Genomic DNA, 23,300 nt, shown 5'->3' on the forward strand with positions numbered 1-23,300 from the left:
CTGAATTAAAAGTGGAAATTGAAATACTATGGAACATGAACAGCGTAAACATTGTCCCAATAATAATATCTATAACTAACATCATCCCAAAGTCACCACACATTAGCTTTAAACAATTAGGCCCACAAGTTAATATGTATGTAAATGAAAAAGGATCTAGTGCTTTCCCAGTGTATATGAGACATAAAACTCTTATCGGGTTTCCAGCTGGGTATTGGTGTTGATTTCAAACAATGTTTCAATGAGATACTCCGCCATCTTCATCTGGGATGAGGCCTAGGCATGTCTAGTCTGTTAGTATAAAACGTATACTAAAATCCTGTCTCTCGTCCACCTGATTGGTTTGTCCTTAACCAATCAGGTTACTGTGGTCCCACTTTGTTTACTATTGATTTCCAGTTCTTACATAGAGTGTTTTATTTCAATGGCTTTCTTTACCTGGCAGTCCCAAAAGCCATTCACACGGCAGTTTTGTGCCATCGAAGTTAATCCCATGGCCATTGCAAATGCCGTGTTCAGATATCGTTGATTTCTCCGGGTAACCCAAACGGATACACCTCCTATGCTCCTTGATGCGAGTTTCTACTGTGCGTCCCGTCTGGCCGATATACACTGCTCTGCATTCACAGGGAACCAGTAAACACCAGCCGTCCTGGGTCCCAGGTCAGCTGTGATCTGCATAAGCTGTGACTTGAGTTTCCTTACAGGTTTGTGGATGGTATTAATCCGGTATTTCTTTATGGTCCTGGCGATCCTTCCAGAAGCCGTGGAAATATAGGGAAGGCAGGTGGTAGTGATGGGTTCCTCCTCATTGTTAGGTTTCCTGGTTTTCCCGTTGGCCTTTTTAAGGGCCAGATTGATTTCTTTCACCTTGTAGTCATTCTATGGGAACATCATGCGTATTTGTCTTATTTCCTCGGGGAGACTCTCCAGGTCAAAATAGTTCTCACACGGTTAATCAAAGTAGAAAGAACCACTCTATGCTAGGAGGCTTGATGGTGGCTGTTATTATTGAGGTATAAGTCCGTGTGATAGATGCCATGTCAGAGGGTACTGTCTGGTTTCTGTCGTATTAGAATGTCCAGGAACGGGTGGCAACCATTCTTCTCCATTTCCATTGTAATTGTTGGATTATTACCATCCACAAATCAGTAAAGAAGCTCAAGTCACAGCTTATGCAGATCACAGCTGACCTGGGACTCAGAGGGCTGGTGTTTACAGGATTCCCTGTGAATGCGGAGCAGTGTATATTGGCCAGACAGTGGAAACCCACATCAAGGAGCACAGGAGGTGTATCCACTTGGGTTACCTGGAGAAATTGGCTGTAGCAGAACATTGCATTTGCAATGGCCATGGGATTGACTTTGATAAAATAAAACTACTGTGACATGCCAACGGCTTTTGGGACCGTCTGGTGAAGGAAGCCTTTAAATAAGACTAGGGAATAAGAATCTAAACAAAAACCAGGGTCTCACTCTAAGTAAGAAATGGAATACAATCTTAAACAAGGTGGTACAGCAGAAATCTAACAGTTTGAAGACTATCCAAACAGGAAGGACGGATGACAGGAATTTAGTATTTATACCGACAGGTTAGACGTGCCAATAGGCATCATCCCTGATGAGAATGGTGGAGTTTGTCATCGAAATGTCGGTTAAAATCGACACCTGTACCCGGCTGGAAGCCCAAGAAGAGTTTATGCAATGTATGTAACTCTTCAAAAAGCCACAGTACTGAACACCACTAGAATAATCCAAAAGTTCCTAACAATTGAGAAAGGAGCATGCTTGGCTCTGCCCGTACTCAGGCTTTACCAGCTTGAGCCGAAAGACAAGCAAACAAATAAATAAATAAGTGATAAATACTGACAACATGCATTGTAGAGCTCTTCAGAGCCAGTCTGTCTGTTGGGGAGTCAGTTCAGTGTTGGGGTGAGTGAAATTATCCACACTGGTTCAGGAGCCAGATGGTTGAGGAATAACAACTGTTCCTGAAACTGGTGGTGTGGGACCTTCACTGATAAATTCCAGATGAGAATACAAATGCTGAGGCTTTACAAGGCATTGGCCAAAGTGCACCAACTATTCAGAGCAGCTTTGGGTGCCTTGTCTAACAAAAGATGTTGGAGAGGGTCCAGAGGAGGTTCACAGGAATTATCCCGGGAATGACAGAGTTAACATTTAAGAAGTGTTTGATGCAGGACTGAAGGTGCTGTATTTAAATGCAAGTAGCTTTTGGAAAAAGGTGGATGAACTCTTAGAGCAATTAGAGATTGGTTGGTATGATGTTGTGGGTATCACTGAGTCGTGGCTGAAAGGCGGCCAGAATTGGGAGCTTAACATCAAAGGAATTTTATATCGAAAGGTCAGGCAGGAAGGCATAAGTGGTGGTGTGGCTCTGTTGGTAAGAGATGGAAATACATCTTTAGAAAGAAGTGACATGGGATCAGAGGATGTTGAATCTTTGTGGGTGGAGTTAAGAAATTGAACAGGTAAAAAAAAACCATAACGGGAATCATATATAGGCCTCCAAATAGTAGCCAAGATATGGGGTTGAGATTATAAAGGGAGCTGGAAAAGGCATGTAATAAGGATAATGACACAATTGTAATGGGGCACTTCAATATGCAAGGGGATTGAGAAAATCAGGTTGGTGTCAGATCACAAGACAGGGAATTTGTTGAATGCCTACGAGATGGCTTTTTAGAGCAGCTTGTGCTTGAGCCTACTCAGGGAAAGGCTGTCTGAGACTGGGTGTTGTGTAATAACCCAGATCTTATTAGAGAGCTTAATGGAAAGGAACCCTTAGGAGCAGTGATCATAATATGATTGAATTCATTCTGCAATTTGAGAGGGAGAAGCATAACTCACATGTATCAATATCACAATGGAATAAAGGGAATTATAGAGGTATGAAAGCGGAGGCTGCCCAGGTGGATTGGAGGAGGATACTGGCGGGGATGACGGCAGAACAGAGGTGGCTGAAGTTTCTGGGAATAGTTCACAAGGTGCAGGAAAGATATGTCACACAGAGGAAGAAGTTCTCAAATGGCAGTGCCAGGCAACCATTCTGACAAAGGAAGCTAAGGACCACATAAAAGCTAAGGAAAGGGCATATAAGGTAGCAAAAGTGAGTGGGAAGTTGGATGATTGGAAAGTTTTTAAAATCCAACAACAGGCAACTAAAAAATCTATAAGAAAGGAAAAGATTAAATATGAGGGCAAACAAGCCAATAATATAAAGCAGGATACTAAAAGTTTTTTCAGTTATATAAAGAGTAAAAGGAAGGTGAGAGTTGTTATTGGACCATTGGAAAATGATACTGGTGAGATTGTAATGGGAACAAAGAAATGGCAGATCAACAATAAGCACTTTGCATCAGTCTTCACTGTGGAAGACACTAGTTTTACGCCAGAGGTCTGTGAGTGTCAGGGAGCAGGAGTGAGTGCCATTACTATTACAAAGGAAAAAGTGCTGGGCAAACTGAAAGGTCTTAAGGTGGATAAGTCACCTGGGCCAGCTGGACTACGTCCCAAAGTCCTGAGAGAGGTTGCTGAAGAGATAACAGATGCATTGGTCATGATCTTTCAAGAATCGCTTGATTCTGGCATGGTCCCGGAGGGCTGGAAAACTGCAAATGTCACTCCACTCTTTAAGAAGAGAGGAAGGCAGAAGAGAGGAAATTATAGGCCAGTTAGCCTAACCTCAGTGGTTGGGGAAATGTTGGAGTCCATTATTAAGGACAAGGTTTTGGGGTAATTGGAGACTAATGATAAAATAAGTCAAAGTCAGCATGGTTTCTGTAAAGGGAAATCTTGCCTGACAAATCTATTAGGATTCTTCAAGGAAGTAACAGCGTGGTGGACAAAGGGAAGACAATTGATGTCATTAACTTGGAATTTCAGAAGGCGTTTAATAAGGTGCCTCACATGAGGCTGCTTAACAAGATAAAATCCTATGGCATTACAGGAAAGATACTGGCATGGATAGAGGAATGGCTGACAGGCAGGAGAGAGAGAGTGGGAATAAAAAAGACCTTTTCTAGTTGGTTGCCAGTAACTAGTGATGTTCCTCAGGGGTTGGTATTGGGATTGCTGCTTTTCACATTGTTTGTCAATTATTTAGATCATGGAATTGATGGGTCTGTGGCAAAGTTTGCGGATGATATGAAGATAGGTGGAGGGGTAGGTAGTGCTGAGGAAGCAATGCAATTGCAGGACTTAGACAAGTTGGAAGAATGGGCAAAAGAATGTCAGATGGAATACAGTGTTGGGAAATGTATGATAATACATTTTGGTAAAAGGAACAATAGTGCGGACCATTATCTAAATGGGGAGAAAATTCAAATATCCGAGGTGCAGAGGGACCAAGGAGTCCTCATGCAAGACTCCCAGGTTAATTTACAGGTTGAGTCTGTGGTAAGGAAGGCAAATGCAATGTTGGCATTTATTTCAAGAGGAATAGAATATAAAAACAAGGAGATAATGCTGAAGCTTTATAAGACACTAGTCAAGCTGCTCTTGGAGTATTGTCAACAGATTTGGGCTCCTTATTTCAGAAAGGATATATTGTCATTGGAGAGAGTCCCGAGGTTCACAAGAATGATTCCAAGAATGAAAGGGTTAACATATGCGGAGCATTTGGCAGCTTCAGGCCTGTCCTCACTGGAATTTAGAGGGATGTGGGGGCGGGGGGATCTCATTGAAACCTATTGATTATTGAAAGGACTAGATCGAGTGGATGTGGAGAGAACGTTTCCTCTGGTGGGGGTATCCAGAATTAGAGTGCACAGCCTCAAAATTGAGGGTGACCCTTAGGAACAGAGGTAAGGAGGAATTTTTTTAGCCAGAGAGTAGTGAATCTGTGGAATGCTCTGCCACAGATCGTGGTGGAGGTCAAGTCTGTGGGTATATTAAAGTGATAGTTAATAGAATCCTGATTGGTCGGGGCATCAAGGGATATGGCAAGAAGGCTGATGTATGGGGTTGAGTGGGATCCGGGATCAGCCATGATGGAATGGTGGAGCAGACTCAATGGGCTGAATGGCCTAATTCTGTTCTATGTCTTATAGGCATAGGAGACCACAGATGCTGCAATCTGGAGCCTGATAAAAGAAACACCACCTTTGTGTTAAAAAACTTGCCAGGGTTATGGGAAAGTTGAGAAAAATGGTGTAAGGAGGGCCACAGATACAGAGATGGTATGACAGATCAATGGACTTTTGCAGAATGACCAGAATCGTTCCACCCACCATAAACTTATCTGTTTGGCCAGTTTCAAAGTTGTCTGAGTTGTTGTCCAGACACATCTCGTCTGATTTTCCTTTGTCACCGTACAGCTGCAGAAAGACATTGGCATCCGTTCCGGCATTCTTAATATCGCTGGTCCAGATCCACAGTGACCACGGATGCTCTAGTTCCAAACAGAGGGAGCTATTTGTGATATGATCGGTGACATGTGTGCATGCCAATGTCAGGTGCGGTTAGGTATGGACTGATGGAACATGTGGTGATACGGTAGCATAGCGATTTGTGTAACGCTAAACAGCACTAGCAACCAGCGTTTGCTTCCTGCCACTGTCTGTAAGGACTTTGTACACTCTCCCCGTGACCGCATGGGTTTCCCACCAAGTGATCTGGTTTCCACACACAGTCCAAAGATGTACAGGTTAGTAGCTCACTGATCTAATTGGGCCAGGAAGTCTGTTACCGTGCTGTACCTCGAAGAGAGAGTAAGACTAATGACAGCCAGACAGACAGACATACTTTATTGATCCCAAGGGAAATTGGATTTCGTTAAAGTATGTCTGTCTGTTATGATGGATGTTATTCAGGAGAACATAGAATATAGAGCATTACAACACAGTACAGGCCCTTCGGCCCACAATGCTGTGCCAACTATATAACCTACTCTAAGATATACCTATCCTTTTGCCCACATAACCCTCCATTTTTTGATTATCCATGTGACTATCTAAGAGTTCCTTAAATGTTCCTAAGGTATCTGCCTCTGCCACCACCCCTGGCATAACCACTACTCTCTGTGTAAAAAATCCTACCTCTGATATCCCTCTATACTTTTGTCTGATCACTTTACAAATATGCCCTCTTTTATGAGCCATTTCCACCCTGAAAAATGCCTGCAGCTCAGCCTTCTCAAGTCCTAACATATACCCTGATTATAAAATCCCCTAAGACCATAACAGTTAGGTACAGAATTGGGCCATTCAGCCCATTGAATCTGTTCCGAAACCCCATCATGGCTGATTTATTATCCCTCTCAACCCCATTCTCCTGCCTGCTCCCTTTAACATTTGAAACCCTTATTAATCACGAATCTATTAAAGTCTGCTTCAAATATACTCACTGACTTGGCCTCCACGGTCATCTGTGGTAATGAATTCCACAGATTCAACACCCTCTGACAAGACCTTCCTCCTCATTTCTGTTCTAACTGGATGTCCTTCTAGTGCAGGGTTTCCCAGCTTTTAATACCATGGACCAATAGCATTAAGCAAGGGGTCTCTGTTGGAAACCCTAGCTCTACCGGGAACATCTACCTGCCTGAGGCCCTCTGCCCTCCTTTCTGAGATGGTTTGTACCCTGTTTGTCCTGTCATCTATTGAACTGCTGTCGTTAGCTCATGTCATCCACAGGGCTACCCTGCTCACCACCCTCACACAGACATTCTATCCTTATGATCTATCTTCCTATCTTTTCTGAGAAGTGAAACTAACGTTTCTCTGTTCACAAACAAGAGAAAACACGCAGACGCTGGAAATCTGAGCAACACACACAAAGTGCTAGAGGACGAGGTTGTAGCGGGCGATGGAGTAGAGGGAGACAGAGTAGGAAGGCTTTGTCTCCAGAGGCTGAGGACGAGCTTCACTCCAAGTGAGGTAAGGCCGGGTAAGTTCCTTTCAAAGGAGAAAGTTTCAAAAGTTGAGGCAAGTATTGGGTAGGTCATGGCAGATGAGATCGGCCCCGTGGTTTGTTCATCCTGCAGCATGTGGGAAATCAGGGATACTTCCAGTGTCCCTGACGACTATGTGTGCAGGAAGTGTGTCCAACTGCAGCTTCTGGCAGACCACATTGAGCGTCTGGAGCTGCAATTGGATTCATACTGGAGCATCCGCGATGCTGAGAAAGTCGTGAATAGCACGTTCAGTGAGTTGGCCACACCGCAGGTAAAGGCTACACAGGCAGAAAGGGAAGGGGTGGCCACTAGACAGCGTAGCAGTAGGCAGGTAGTGCAGGGGTCCCCTGAGGTCATCTCCCTCCTAAACAGATATACTGTTTTGGATACTGTTGGGGGAGATGTCTCATCAGGGGAAGGCAGCAGCAGCCGAGTTCATTGCACCATGGGTGGCTCTGCGGCACAGGAGGAAAGGAAAAGGAGTGGGAGAGCTAAAGTGATAGGGGATTCGATTGTAAGGGGAATAGATAGGCGTTTCTGCGGCCGCAAATGAGACTCCAGGATGGTATGTTGCCTCCCTGGTGCAAGGGTCAAGGATGTCTCTGAGTGGCTGCAGGACATTCTGGAATGGGAGGGTGAACAGCCAGTGGTTGTGGTGCACATAGGTACCAACGATATAGGTAAAAAACGGGATGAGGTCCTACAAGGTGAATTTAGGGAGTTAGGAGATAAACTAAAAAGTAAGACCACAAAGGTAATAATCTCTGGATTACTACCAGTGCCACGTGCTAGTCAGAGAAGAAATAGGAGGATACTTCAGATGAATACGTGGCTTGAAAAATGGTGCAAGGGGGAGGGATTCAAATTTCTGGGGTGTTGGAACCAGTTCTGGGGGAGGTAGAACCGGTACAAACAGGACGGTCTGCACCTGGGCTGGACTGGAACCAATGTCCTAGGGGGAGCGTTTGCTACTGTTGTTCAGGAAGATTTAAATTAATGTGGCAGGGAGATGGTAACAAGTGCAGAGAGACAGAAGGGTGTAAAATGAGGGTAGAAGCAAAAAGTAAAAGTGGCAGGCAGGCAAATCCAGGGCAAAAATCAAAAAGGGCCACTTTTCAACATAATTGTATAAGGGCTAAAAGTGTTGTAAAATCAAGCCTGAAGGCTTTGTGTGTCAATGCGAGGAGCATTCATAACAAGGTGGATGAATTGAATGTGCAGATAGTTATTAATGAATATGATATAGTTGGGATCACAGAGACATGGCTCCAGGGTGACCAAGGATGGGAGCTCAACATCCAGGGATATTCAATATTCAGGAGGGATAGACAGGAAAGAAAAGGAGGTGGGGTAGCATTGCTGGTTAGAGAGGAGATTAACACTATAGAAAGGAAGGACATTAGCCTGGAGGATGTAGAATTGATATGGGTAGAGCTGCATAACACTAAGGGGCAGAAAACACTGGTGGGAGTTGTGTACAGGCCACCTAACAGTAGTAGTGAGGTTGGGGATGGCATTAAACAGGAAATTAGAAATGCGTGCAATAAGGGAACAGTAGTTATAATGGGTGACTTCAATCTACATATAGATTGGGTGAACCAAATTGGTAAGGGTGCTGAGGAAGAGGATTACTCGGAATGTATGTGGGATGGTTTTCTGAACCAACATGTCGAGGAACCAACTAGAGAGCAGGCCATTCTAGATTGGGTATTGAGCAATGAGGAAGGGTTAGTTAGCAATCTTGTCGTATGAGCCCCTTGGGTAAGAGTGACCATAATATGGTTGAATTCTTCATTAAGATGGAGAGTGACATAGTTAATTCAGAAACAAAGGTTCTGAACTTAAAGAAAGGTAACTTTGAAGGTATGAGATGTGAATTAGCTAAGATAGACTGGCAAATGATACTTAAAGGGTTGACGGTGGATATGCAATGGCAAGCATTTAAAGATTGCATGGATGAATTACAACAATTGTTCATCCCAGTTTAGCAAAAGAATAAACCAGGGAAGGTAGTGCACCCATGGCTGATAAGGGAAATTAGGGATAGTATCAATTCCAAAGAAGAAACATACAAATTAGCCAGAAAAAGCAGCACACCTGAGGACTGGGAGAAATTCAGAGTCCAGCAGAGGAGGACAAAGGACTTAATTAGGAAAGGGAAAAAAGATTATGAGAGAAAGCTGGCAAGGAACATAAAAACTGACTGTAAAAGCTTTTATAAATATGTGAAAAGAAAAAGATTGGTTAAGACAAATGTAGGTCCCTTACAGTCAGAAACAGGTGAATTGATCATGGGGAACAAGGACATAGCAGACCAATTGAATAACTGCTTTGGTTCTGTCTTCACTAAGGTGGACATAAATAATCTTCTGGAAATAGTAGGGGACCGAGGGTCTAGTGAGATGGAGGAACTGAGGGAAATACATGTTAGTAGTGAAGTGGTGTTAGGTAAATTGATGAGATTAAAGGCAGATAAATCCCCAGGGCCAGATGGTCTGCATCCCAGAGTGCTGAAGGAAGTAGCCCAAGAAATAGTGGATGCATTAGTGATAATTTTTCAAAACTCCTTAGATTCTGGATTAGTTCCTGAGGATTGGAGGGTGGCTAATGTAACCCCACTTTTTAAAAAAGGAGGGAGAGAGAAACCAGGGAATTATAGACCGGTTAGCCTGGCATCGGTGGTGGGGAAAATGCTAGTCAGTTATCAAAGATGTGATAACAGCACATTTGGAAAGAGGTGAAGTCGTCGGACAAAGTCAGCATGGACTTGTGAAAGGAAAATCATGTCTGATGAATCTTATAGAATTTTTTGAGGATGTAACTAGTAGAGTGGATAGGGGAGAGCCAGTGGATGTGGTATATTTGGATTTTCAAAAGGCTTTTGACAAGGTCCCACACAGGAGATTAGTGTGCAAACTTACAGCACACGGTATTGGGGGTGTGGTATTGATGTGGATAGAGAATTGGTTGGCAGACAGGAAGCAAAGAGTGGGAATAAACAGGACCTTTTCAGATTGGCAGGCAGTGACTAGTGGAGTACCGCAAGGCTCAGTGCTGGGACCCTAGTTGTTTACAATATATATTAATGATTTAGTTGAGGGAATTAAATGCAGCATCTCCAAGTTTGCGGATGACACGAAGCTGGGCAGCAGTGTTAGCTGTGAGGAGGATGCTAAGAGGATGCAGGGTGACTTGGATAGGTTAGGTGAATGGACAAATTCATGGCAGATGCAATTTAATGTGGATAAATGTGAGGTTATCCACTTTGGTGGCAAGAACAGGAAAACAGATTATTATCTGAATGGTGGCCGATTAGGAAAAGGGGAGGTGCAACGAGACCTGGGTGTCATTGTACACCAGTCATTGAAAGTGGGCATGCAGGTACAGCAGGCGGTGAAAAAGGCGAATGGTATGTTGGCATTCATAGCAAGAGGATTCGAGTACAGGCACAGGGAAGTTCTACTGCAGTTGTACAGTACTAAGGTTCTGCAGTGAGACCACATCTGGAGTATTGTGTGCAGTTTTGGTCCCTTAATCTGAGGAAAGACATTCTTGCCATAGAGGGAGTACAGAGAAGGTTCACCAGATTGATTCCTGGGATGGCAGGACTTTCATATGAAGAAAGACTGGATCGACTAAGCTTATACTCATTGGAATTTAGAAGATTGAGGGGGGATCTTATTGAAACATATAAAATTCTAAAGGGATTGGACAGGCTAGATGCAGGAAGATTGTTCCCGATGTTGGGGAAGTCCAGAATGAGGGGTCACAGTTTAAGGATAAAGGGGAAGCCTTTTAGGACCGAGATGAGAAAAACTTCTTCACACAGAGAGTGGTGAATCTGTGGAATTCTCTGCCACAGGAAACAGTTGAGGCCAGTTCATTGTCTATATTTAAGAGGGAGTTAGATATGGCCCTTGTGGCTAAAGGGATCGGGGGTATGGAGAGAAGGCAGGTACAGGGTTCTGAGTTGGATGATCAGCCATGATCATACTGAATGGAGGTGCAGGCTCGAAGGGCCGAAGGGCCTACTCCTGCACCTGTTTTCTATGTTGGAACTCAGCGGCCAGCCAACACCTACGGAAAAGAGTACAGTCGACTTTTCAAGACCCTTCAGCAGGACTATTTCTCTCTTTAAACACCAGAGATTCTGCAGAGGCTGGAAATCCAGGTTTGGTTTCCAAGGTTCTGTAAAGTTGCACTAAGTCCTGGCAGGCAAGGTACAAGGACCAATTTCGTTCTGCTGGGGTAAAGGAACTCTCCACACGTTCACCAAAGGCACAGTCCGACAGCACCCAGTGCACCAAAAGCAGCTTGCACCGCCACCTATTGCATCAATAGGAATCTAACAAGAGTTGTCCGGGAAGAACATCTTCAGTTTTTTGGTACACCACTTCAGTCTCATTAAGCACAGCATTTCTATTGCTGAAATGGCCCTCCATCTACTTATCACCCACTCTTTAAGGAACACTGGCCCACACATCTTGTCTCTTCACCACCAGAACCCCATGACTAAAACCTCTGCTTTAAATGTACCCGATGACCTGGCCTCCACAGCTGTCTGTGGCAATGAATTCCACAGATTCATCACCCTCTGGCTAAAGAAATTCCTCCTCATCTCTGTTCTAAGTGGACACCCCTCTATTCTGAGGCCTTGTCCTCTGGTACTAGACTCCCCCACTATAGGAAACATCCTCCCCACATCAACACTGTCTTGGCCTTTCAATATTCAATAGGTTTCAATGAGATTCTGCCAGCATTCTTCTAAACTACAGTGAGTACGATCCAGAGCCGTCAAACATTCCTCAAATGTTAACATTTTTGTTCCTGGAATAATTCCTGTGAACCTCCTCTGGACCCTCTCCAATGTCAGCACATCTTTTCTCAGATAAGAGACCCAAAACTGCTCACAATACACAAATGCAGTCTGACTAATGCCTTATAAAGCCTTGACATTACATCCTGCTCTTATATTCTCTAGTCCTCTTGAAATGATAAAACTCAGATTCAGACAGTGAATTATTTCACCATGATAATCCGCAGACATTTCGTGGTGTTCTTCATAACACACCTCCCTCTGCCCTGCAGGTGAAGGCTAAGCTGCCATTAAAGGGTACAGAATATGCCTGGACACCCTCTTCCTGTCAAGGTAAAGGGCAAGGCTGAATTCATGACCTCTGGAGATGCTGGAAGTGACCTTTCGCTGGAGTTCTTCCTCTTGTCCACTTTAACGATTTAAAGGTCCACTTTAAAAGTTAGTTTTATTTGTCACGTGTACATCGAAACACACAGTGAAATGTGTCATTTGTGTCTGCCACCAGCACAGACGAGGATGGCAGAGGGCAGCCCGCAAGTGTTGCCAGGCTTCTGGTGCAAATGTAGCATGGCCACAAGTTACTAACCCGTCCCATACGTCTGTGAGGAAACATGCACGGTCACTGGGAGACACAGTGTGTTCACAGTTTACTGACCCATCCCGTCGCGTACGTCTGTGAGGAAACATGCACGGTCACTGGGAGACACAGTGTGTTCAGAGCTTACTGACCCATGCCGTCCCGTACGTCTGTGAGGAAACATGCACGGTCACTGGGAGACACAGTGTGTTCACAGCTTACTGACCCATCCCGTCCCGTACATCTGTGAGGAAACATGCACGGTCACTGGGAGACACAGTGTGTTCACAGCTTACTGACCCTAACCCGTCCCGTACGTCTGTGAGGAAACATGCACGGTCACTGGGAGACACAGTGTGTTCACAGTTTACTGACCCATCCCGTCCCGTACGTCTGTGAGGAAACATGCACAGTCACTGGGAGACACAGTGTGTTCAGAGCTTACTGACCCATGCCGTCCCGTACGTCTGTGAGGAAACATGCACGGTCACTGGGAGACACACTGTGTTCACAGCTTACTGACCCATCCCGTCCCGTACATCTGTGAGGAAACATGCACGGTCACTGGGAGACACAGTGTGTTCACAGCTTACTGACCCTAACCCGTCCCGTACGTCTGTGAGGAAACATGCACGGTCACTGGGAGACACAGTGTGTTCACAGCTTACTGACCCATCCCGTCCCGTACGTCTGTGAGGAAACATGCACGGTCACTGGGAGACACAGTGTGTTCACAGCTTACTGACCCTAACCCGTCCCGTACGTCTGTGAGGAAACATGCACGGTCACTGGGAGACACAGTGTGTTCACAGCTTACTGACCCTAACCCATCCCGTACGTCTGTGAGGAAACATGCACGGTCACTGGGAGACACAGTGTGTTCACAGCTTACTGACCCATCCCGTAGGTCTGTGAGGAAACATGCACGGTCACTGGGAGACACAGTGTGTTCACAGCTTACTGACCCATCCCGTACGTCTGTGAGGAAACATGCACGGTCACTGGGAGACACAGTGTGTTCACAGCTTACTGACCCATCCCGTCCCGTACATCTGTGTGGAAACATGCACGGTCACTGGGAGACACAGCGTGTTCACAGCTTACTGACCCATCCCGTCCCGTACATCTGTGAGGAAACATGCACGGTCACTGGGAGACACAGTGTGTTCACAGCTTACTGACCCGTCCCATCCCGTACGTCTGTGAGGAAACATGCACGGTCACTGGGAGACACAGTGTGTTCACAGCTTACTGACCCTAACCCATCCCGTACGTCTGTGAGGAAACATGCACGGTCACTGGGAGACACAGTGTGTTCACAGCTTACTGACCCATCCCGTCCCGTACGTCTGTGAGGAAACATGCACGGTCACTGGGAGACACAGTGTGTTCACAGCTTACTGACCCATCCCGTACGTCTGTGAGGAAACATGCACGGTCACTGGGAGACACAGTGTGTTCACAGCTTACTGACCCATCCCATACGTCTGTGAGGAAACATGCACGGTCACTGGGAGACACAGTGTGTTCACAGCTTACTGACCCATCCCGTACGTCTGTGAGGAAACATGCACGGTCACTGGGAGACACAGTGTGTTCACAGCTTACTGACCCATCCCGTACGTCTGTGAGGAAACATGCACGGTCACTGGGAGACACACTGTGTTCACAGCTTACTGACCCATCCCGTACGTCTGTGAGGAAACATGCACGGTCACTGGGAGACACAGTGTGTTCACGGCTTACTGACCCTAACCCGTCCCATACGTCTGTGAGGAAACATGCACGGTCACTGGGAGACACAGTGTGTTCACAGCTTACTGACCCGTCCCGTCCCGTACGTCTGTGAGGAAACATGCACGGTCACTGGGAGACACAGTGTGTTCACAGCTTACTGACCCATCCCGTCCCGTACGTCTGTGAGGAAACATGCACGGTCACTGGGAGACACAGTGTGTTCACAGCTTACTGACCCATCCCGTCCCGTACGTCTGTGAGGAAACATGCACGGTCACTGGGAGACACAGTGTGTTCACAGCTTACTGACCCATCCCGTCCCGTACGTCTGTGAGGAAACATGCACGGTCACTGGGAGACACAGTGTGTTCACAGCTTACTGACCCATCCCGTCCCGTACGTCTGTGAGGAAACATGCACGGTCACTGGGAGACACAGTGTGTTCACAGCTTACTGACCCATCCCGTCCCGTACGTCTGTGAGGAAACATGCACGGTCACTGGGAGACACAGTGTGTTCACAGCTTACTGACCCATCCCGTCCCGTACGTCTGTGAGGAAACATGCACGGTCACTGGGAGACACAGTGTGTTCACAGCTTACTGACCCATCCCGTCCCGTACGTCTGTGAGGAAACATGCACGGTCACTGGGAGACACAGTGTGTTCACAGCTTACTGACCCATCCCGTCCCGTACGTCTGTGAGGAAACATGCACGGTCACTGGGAGACACAGTGTGTTCACAGTTTACTGACCCATCCCGTCCCGTACGTCTGTGAGGAAACATGCACGGTCACTGGGAGACACAGTGTGTTCACAGCTTACTGACCCGTCCGGTACGTCTGTGAGGAAACATGCACGGTCACTGGGAGACACAGTGTGTTCACAGCTTACTGACTCTAACCCATCCCGTACGTCTGTGAGGAAACATGCACGGTCACTGGGAGACACAGTGTGTTCACAGTTTACTGACCCATCCCGTCCCGTACGTCTGTGAGGAAACATGCACGGTCACTGGGAGACACAGTGTGTTCACAGTTTACTGACCCATCCCGTCCCGTACGTCTGTGAGGAAACATGCACGGTCACTGGGAGACACAGTGTGTTCACAGCTTACTGACCCTAACCCATCCCGTCCCGTACATCTGTGAGGAAACATGCACGGTCACTGGGAGACACAGTGTGTTCACAGTTTACTGACCCATCCCGTCCCGTATGTCTGTGAGGAAACATGCACGGTCACTGGGAGACACAGTGTGTTCACAGCTTACTGACCCGTCCGGTACGTCTGTGAGGAAACATGCACGGTCACTGGGAGACACAGTGTGTTCACAGCTTACTGACTCTAACCCATCCCGTACGTCTGTGAGGAAACATGCACGGTCACTGGGAGACACAGTGTGTTCACAGCTTACTGACCCATCCCGTCCCGTACGTCTGTGAGGAAACATGCACGGTCACTGGGAGACACAGTGTGTTCACAGCTTACTGACCCGTCCCGTACGTCTGTGAGGAAACATGCACGGTCACTGGGAGACACAGTGTGTTCACAGCTTACTGACCCATCCCGTCCCGTACGTCTGTGAGGAAACATGCACGGTCACTGGGAGACACAGTGTGTTCACAGCTTACTGACCCGTCCGGTACGTCTGTGAGGAAACATGCACGGTCACTGGGAGACACAGTGTGTTCACAGCTTACTGACCCGTCCCGTCCCGTACGTCTGTGAGGAAACATGCACGGTCACTGGGAGACACAGTGTGTTCACAGCTTACTGACCCATCCCGTACCTCTGTGAGGAAACATGCACGGTCACTGGGAGACACAGTGTGTTCACAGCTTACTGACCCATCCCGTCCCGTACGTCTGTGAGGAAACATGCACGGTCACTGGGAGACACAGTGTGTTCACAGCTTACTGACCCTAACCCATCCCGTCCCATACGTCTGTGAGGAAACATGCACGGTCACTGGGAGACACAGTGTGTTCACAGCTTACTGACCCGTCCGGTACGTCTGTGAGGAAACATGCACGGTCACTGGGAGACACAGTGTGTTCACAGCTTACTGACCCATCCCGTCCCGTACGTCTGTGAGGAAACATGCACGGTCACTGGGAGACACAGTGTGTTCACAGCTTACTGACCCTAACCCGTCCCGTACGTCTGTGAGGAAACATGCACGGTCACTGGGAGACACAGTGTGTTCACAGCTTACTGACCCATCCCGTCCCGTACGTCTGTGAGGAAACATGCACGGTCACTGGGAGACACAGTGTGTTCACAGCTTACTGACCCATCCCGTCCCGTACGTCTGTGAGGAAACATGCACGGTCACTGGGAGACACAGTGTGTTCACAGCTTTCTGACCCTAACCCGTCCGGTACGTCTGTGAGGAAACATGCACGGTCACTGGGAGACACAGTGTGTTCACAGTTTACTGACCCATCCCGTACGTCTGTGAGGAAACATGCACGGTCACTGGGAGACACAGTGTGTTCACAGCTTACTGACCCATCCCGTCCCGTACGTCTGTGAGGAAACATGCACGGTCACTGGGAGACACAGTGTGTTCACAGCTTACTGACCCTAACCCATCCCGTACGTCTGTGAGGAAACATGCACGGTCACTGGGAGACACAGTGTGTTCACAGCTTACTGACCCATCCCGTCCCGTACGTCTGTGAGGAAACATGCACGGTCACTGGGAGACACAGTGTGTTCACAGCTTACTGACCCTAACCCATCCCGTACGTCTGTGAGGAAACATGCACGGTCACTGGGAGACACAGTGTGTTCACAGCTTACTGACCCATCCCGTCCCGTACATCTGTAAGGAAACATGCACGGTCACTGGGAGACACAGTGTGTTCACAGTTTACTGACCCATCCCGTCCCATACGTCTGTGAGGAAACATGCACGGTCACTGGGAGACACAGTGTGTTCACAGCTTACTGACCCTAACCCATCCCGTACGTCTGTGAGGAAACATGCACAGTCACTGGGAGACACAGTGTGTTCACAGTTTACTGACCCTAACCCGTCCCGTACGTCTGTGAGGAAACATGCACGGTCACTGGGAGACACAGTGTGTTCACAGCTTACTGACCCTAACCCGTCCCGTACGTCTGTGAGGAAACATGCACGGTCACTGGGAGACACAGTGTGTTCACAGTTTACTGACCCTAACCCATCCCGTACGTCTGTGAGGAAACATGCACGGTCACTGGGAGACACAGTGTGTTCACAGCTTACTGACCCATCCCGTCCCGTACATCTGTAAGGAAACATGCACGGTCACTGGGAGACACAGTGTGTTCACAGTTTACTGACCCTAACCCGTCCCATACGTCTGTGAGGAAACATGCACTGTCACTGGGAGACACACTGTGTTCACAGCTTACTGACCCTAACCCATCCCATACGTCTGTGAGGAAACATGCACGGTCACTGGGAGACACAGTGTGTTCACAGCTTACTGACCCTAACCCATCCCGTCCCATACGTCTGTGAGGAAACATGCACGGTCACTGGGAGACACAGTGTGTTCACAGCTTACTGACCCGTCCGGTACGTCTGTGAGGAAACATGCACGGTCACTGGGAGACACAGTGTGTTCACAGCTTACTGACCCATCCCGTCCCGTACGTCTGTGAGGAAACATGCACGGTCACTGGGAGACACAGTGTGTTCACAGCTTACTGACCCTAACCCGTCCCGTACGTCTGTGAGGAAACATGCACGGTCACTGGGAGACACAGTGTGTTCACAGCTTACTGACCCATCCCGTCCCGTACGTCTGTGAGGAAACATGCACGGTCACTGGGAGACACAGTGTGTTCACAGCTTACTGACCCATCCCGTCCCGTACGTCTGTGAGGAAACATGCACGGTCACTGGGAGACACAGTGTGTTCACAGCTTTCTGACCCTAACCCGTCCGGTACGTCTGTGAGGAAACATGCACGGTCACTGGGAGACACAGTGTGTTCACAGTTTACTGACCCATCCCGTACGTCTGTGAGGAAACATGCACGGTCACTGGGAGACACAGTGTGTTCACAGCTTACTGACCCATCCCGTCCCGTACGTCTGTGAGGAAACATGCACGGTCACTGGGAGACACAGTGTGTTCACAGCTTACTGACCCTAACCCATCCCGTACGTCTGTGAGGAAACATGCACGGTCACTGGGAGACACAGTGTGTTCACAGCTTACTGACCCATCCCGTCCCGTACGTCTGTGAGGAAACATGCACGGTCACTGGGAGACACAGTGTGTTCACAGCTTACTGACCCTAACCCATCCCGTACGTCTGTGAGGAAACATGCACGGTCACTGGGAGACACAGTGTGTTCACAGCTTACTGACCCATCCCGTCCCGTACATCTGTAAGGAAACATGCACGGTCACTGGGAGACACAGTGTGTTCACAGTTTACTGACCCATCCCGTCCCATACGTCTGTGAGGAAACATGCACGGTCACTGGGAGACACAGTGTGTTCACAGCTTACTGACCCTAACCCATCCCGTACGTCTGTGAGGAAACATGCACAGTCACTGGGAGACACAGTGTGTTCACAGTTTACTGACCCTAACCCGTCCCGTACGTCTGTGAGGAAACATGCACGGTCACTGGGAGACACAGTGTGTTCACAGCTTACTGACCCTAACCCGTCCCGTACGTCTGTGAGGAAACATGCACGGTCACTGGGAGACACAGTGTGTTCACAGTTTACTGACCCTAACCCATCCCGTACGTCTGTGAGGAAACATGCACGGTCACTGGGAGACACAGTGTGTTCACAGCTTACTGACCCATCCCGTCCCGTACATCTGTAAGGAAACATGCACGGTCACTGGGAGACACAGTGTGTTCACAGTTTACTGACCCTAACCCGTCCCATACGTCTGTGAGGAAACATGCACTGTCACTGGGAGACACACTGTGTTCACAGCTTACTGACCCTAACCCATCCCATACGTCTGTGAGGAAACATGCACTGTCACTGGGAGACACACTGTGTTCACAGCTTACTGACCCTAACCCATCCCGTACGTCTGTGAGGAAACATGCACGGTCACTGGGAGACACAGTGTGTTCACAGCTTACTGACCCATCCCATCCCGTACGTCTGTGAGGAAACATGCACGGTCACTGGGAGACACAGTGTGTTCACAGCTTACTGACCCATCCCGTCCGGTACGTCTGTGAGGAAACATGCACGGTCACTGGGAGACACAGTGTGTTCACAGCTTACTGACCCATCCCGTCCCGTACGTCTGTGAGGAAACATGCACGGTCACTGGGAGACACAGTGTGTTCACAGCTTACTGACCCATCCCGTACGTCTGTGAGGAAACATGCACGGTCACTGGGAGACACAGTGTGTTCACAGCTTACTGACCCATCCCGTCCCATACGTCTGTGAGGAAACATGCACGGTCACTGGGAGACACAGTGTGTTCACAGCTTACTGACCCATCCCGTACGTCTGTGAGGAAACATGCACGGTCACTGGGAGACACAGTGTGTTCACAGCTTACTGACCCATCCCGTCCCATACGTCTGTGAGGAAACATGCACGGTCACTGGGAGACACAGTGTGTTCACAGCTTACTGACCCTAACCCATCCCGTATGTCTGTGAGGAAACATGCACGGTCACTGGGAGACACAGTGTGTTCACAGCTTACTGACCCATCCCGTCCCATACGTCTGTGAGGAAACATGCACGGTCACTGGGAGACACAGTGTGTTCACAGCTTACTGACCCTAACCCATCCCGTATGTCTGTGAGGAAACATGCACGGTCACTGGGAGACACAGTGTGTTCACAGCTTACTGACCCATCCCGTCCCATACGTCTGTGAGGAAACATGCACGGTCACTGGGAGACACAGTGTGTTCACAGCTTACTGACCCTAACCCGTCCCGTACGTCTGTGAGGAAACATGCACGGTCACTGGGAGACACAGTGTGTTCACAGCTTACTGACCCATCCCGTCCCGTACGTCTGTGAGGAAACATGCACGGTCACTGGGAGACACAGTGTGTTCACAGCTTACTGACCCATCCCGTCCCGTACGTCTGTGAGGAAACATGCACGGTCACTGGGAGACACAGTGTGTTCACAGCTTTCTGACCCTAACCCGTCCGGTACGTCTGTGAGGAAACATGCACGGTCACTGGGAGACACAGTGTGTTCACAGTTTACTGACCCATCCCGTACGTCTGTGAGGAAACATGCACGGTCACTGGGAGACACAGTGTGTTCACAGCTTACTGACCCATCCCGTCCCGTACGTCTGTGAGGAAACATGAACGGTCACTGGGAGACACAGTGTGTTCACAGCTTACTGACCCTAACCCATCCCGTACGTCTGTGAGGAAACATGCACGGTCACTGGGAGACACAGTGTGTTCACAGCTTACTGACCCATCCCGTCCCGTACGTCTGTGAGGAAACATGCACGGTCACTGGGAGACACAGTGTGTTCACAGCTTACTGACCCTAACCCATCCCGTACGTCTGTGAGGAAACATGCACGGTCACTGGGAGACACAGTGTGTTCACAGCTTACTGACCCATCCCGTCCCGTACATCTGTAAGGAAACATGCACGGTCACTGGGAGACACAGTGTGTTCACAGTTTACTGACCCATCCCGTCCCATACGTCTGTGAGGAAACATGCACGGTCACTGGGAGACACAGTGTGTTCACAGCTTACTGACCCTAACCCATCCCGTACGTCTGTGAGGAAACATGCACAGTCACTGGGAGACACAGTGTGTTCACAGTTTACTGACCCTAACCCGTCCCATACGTCTGTGAGGAAACATGCACGGTCACTGGGAGACACAGTGTGTTCACAGCTTACTGACCCTAACCCGTCCCGTACGTCTGTGAGGAAACATGCACGGTCACTGGGAGACACAGTGTGTTCACAGTTTACTGACCCTAACCCATCCCGTACGTCTGTGAGGAAACATGCACGGTCACTGGGAGACACAGTGTGTTCACAGCTTACTGACCCATCCCGTCCCGTACATCTGTAAGGAAACATGCACGGTCACTGGGAGACACAGTGTGTTCACAGTTTACTGACCCTAACCCGTCCCATACGTCTGTGAGGAAACATGCACTGTCACTGGGAGACACACTGTGTTCACAGCTTACTGACCCTAACCCATCCCATACGTCTGTGAGGAAACATGCACTGTCACTGGGAGACACACTGTGTTCACAGCTTACTGACCCTAACCCATCCCGTACGTCTGTGAGGAAACATGCACGGTCACTGGGAGACACAGTGTGTTCACAGCTTACTGACCCATCCCGTCCCGTACGTCTGTGAGGAAACATGCACGGTCACTGGGAGACACAGTGTGTTCACAGCTTACTGACCCTAACCCATCCCGTACGTCTGTGAGGAAACATGCACGGTCACTGGGAGACACAGTGTGTTCACAGTTTACTGACCCTAACCCGTCCCGTACATCTGTGAGGAAACATGCACGGTCACTGGGAGACACACTGTGTTCACAGCTTACTGACCCTAACCCATCCCGTCCCATACGTCTGTGAGGAAACATGCACGGTCACTGGGAGACACAGTGTGTTCACAGCTTACTGACCCATCCCATCCCGTACGTCTGTGAGGAAACATGCACGGTCACTGGGAGACACAGTGTGTTCACAGCTTACTGACCCATCCCGTCCGGTACGTCTGTGAGGAAACATGCACGGTCACTGGAAGACACAGTGTGTTCACAGCTTACTGACCCATCCCGTCCCGTACGTCTGTGAGGAAACATGCACGGTCACTGGGAGACACAGTGTGTTCACAGCTTACTGACCCATCCCGTACGTCTGTGAGGAAACATGCACGGTCACTGGGAGACACAGTGTGTTCACAGCTTACTGACCCATCCCGTCCCATACGTCTGTGAGGAAACATGCACGGTCACTGGGAGACACAGTGTGTTCACAGCTTACTGACCCATCCCGTACGTCTGTGAGGAAACATGCACGGTCACTGGGAGACACAGTGTTTTCACAGCTTACTGACCCATCCCGTCCCATACGTCTGTGAGGAAACATGCACGGTCACTGGGAGACACAGTGTGTTCACAGCTTACTGACCCTAACCCATCCCGTATGTCTGTGAGGAAACATGCACGGTCACTGGGAGACACAGTGTGTTCACAGCTTACTGACCCATCCCGTCCCATACGTCTGTGAGGAAACATGCACGGTCACAGGGAGACACAGTGTGTTCACAGCTTACTGACCCTAACCCATCCCGTATGTCTGTGAGGAAACATGCACGGTCACTGGGAGACACAGTGTGTTCACAGCTTACTGACCCATCCCGTCCCATACGTCTGTGAGGAAACATGCACGGTCACTGGGAGACACAGTGTGTTCACAGCTTACTGACCCTAACCCGTCCCGTACGTCTGTGAGGAAACATGCACGGTCACTGGGAGACACAGTGTGTTCACAGCTTACTGACCCATCCCGTCCCATACGTCTGTGAGGAAACATGCACGGTCACTGGGAGACAGAGTGTGTTCACAGCTTACTGACCCATCCCGTCCCGTACGTCTGTGAGGAAACATGCACGGTCACTGGGAGACACAGTGTGTTCACAGCTTACTGACCCTAACCCATCCCGTACGTCTGTGAGGAAACATGCACGGTCACTGGGAGACACAGTGTGTTCACAGCTTACTGACCCTAACCCGTCCCGTACGTCTGTGAGGAAACATGCACGGTCACTGGGAGACACAGTGTGTTCACAGCTTACTGACCCATCCCGTACGTCTGTGAGGAAACATGCACGGTCACTGGGAGACACAGTGTGTTCACAGCTTACTGACCCATCCCGTCCCGTACGTCTGTGAGGAAACATGCACAGTCACTGGGAGACACAGTGTGTTCACAGCTTATTGACCCTAACCCATCCCGTACGTCTGTGAGGAAACATGCACGGACACTGGGAGACACAGTGTGTTCACAGTTTACTGACCCTAACCCGTCCCGTACGTCTGTGAGGAAACATGCACGGTCACTGGGAGACACAGTGTGTTCACAGCTTACTGACCCATCCCGTCCCGTACATCTGTGAGGAAACATGCACGGTCACTGGGAGACACAGTGTGTTCACAGCTTACTGACCCTAACCCGTCCCGTACGTCTGTGAGGAAACATGCACGGTCACTGGGAGACACAGTGTGTTCACAGCTTAC

The 23,300-nt window shown here is 48.7% G+C and overlaps 1 protein-coding gene across 1 annotated transcript in view; it reads right to left on the bottom strand.

Moving 5' to 3' along the window:
- LOC140737585 (lipoxygenase homology domain-containing protein 1-like) overlaps positions 1–23,300 on the bottom strand; it is a 394,473-nt gene that overhangs the window by 200,029 nt on the left and 171,144 nt on the right. Inside the window, exon 16 of the mRNA XM_073064021.1 lies at positions 5,252–5,412. Within this exon, the coding sequence (XP_072920122.1) occupies positions 5,252–5,412 (161 nt within the window). The remainder of the gene's footprint in view (positions 1–5,251; positions 5,413–23,300) is intronic.

Source organism: Hemitrygon akajei, chromosome 13 (genome assembly GCF_048418815.1).
Source record: "Hemitrygon akajei chromosome 13, sHemAka1.3, whole genome shotgun sequence".
Classification (NCBI taxonomy): Eukaryota; Metazoa; Chordata; class Chondrichthyes; order Myliobatiformes; family Dasyatidae; genus Hemitrygon; species Hemitrygon akajei.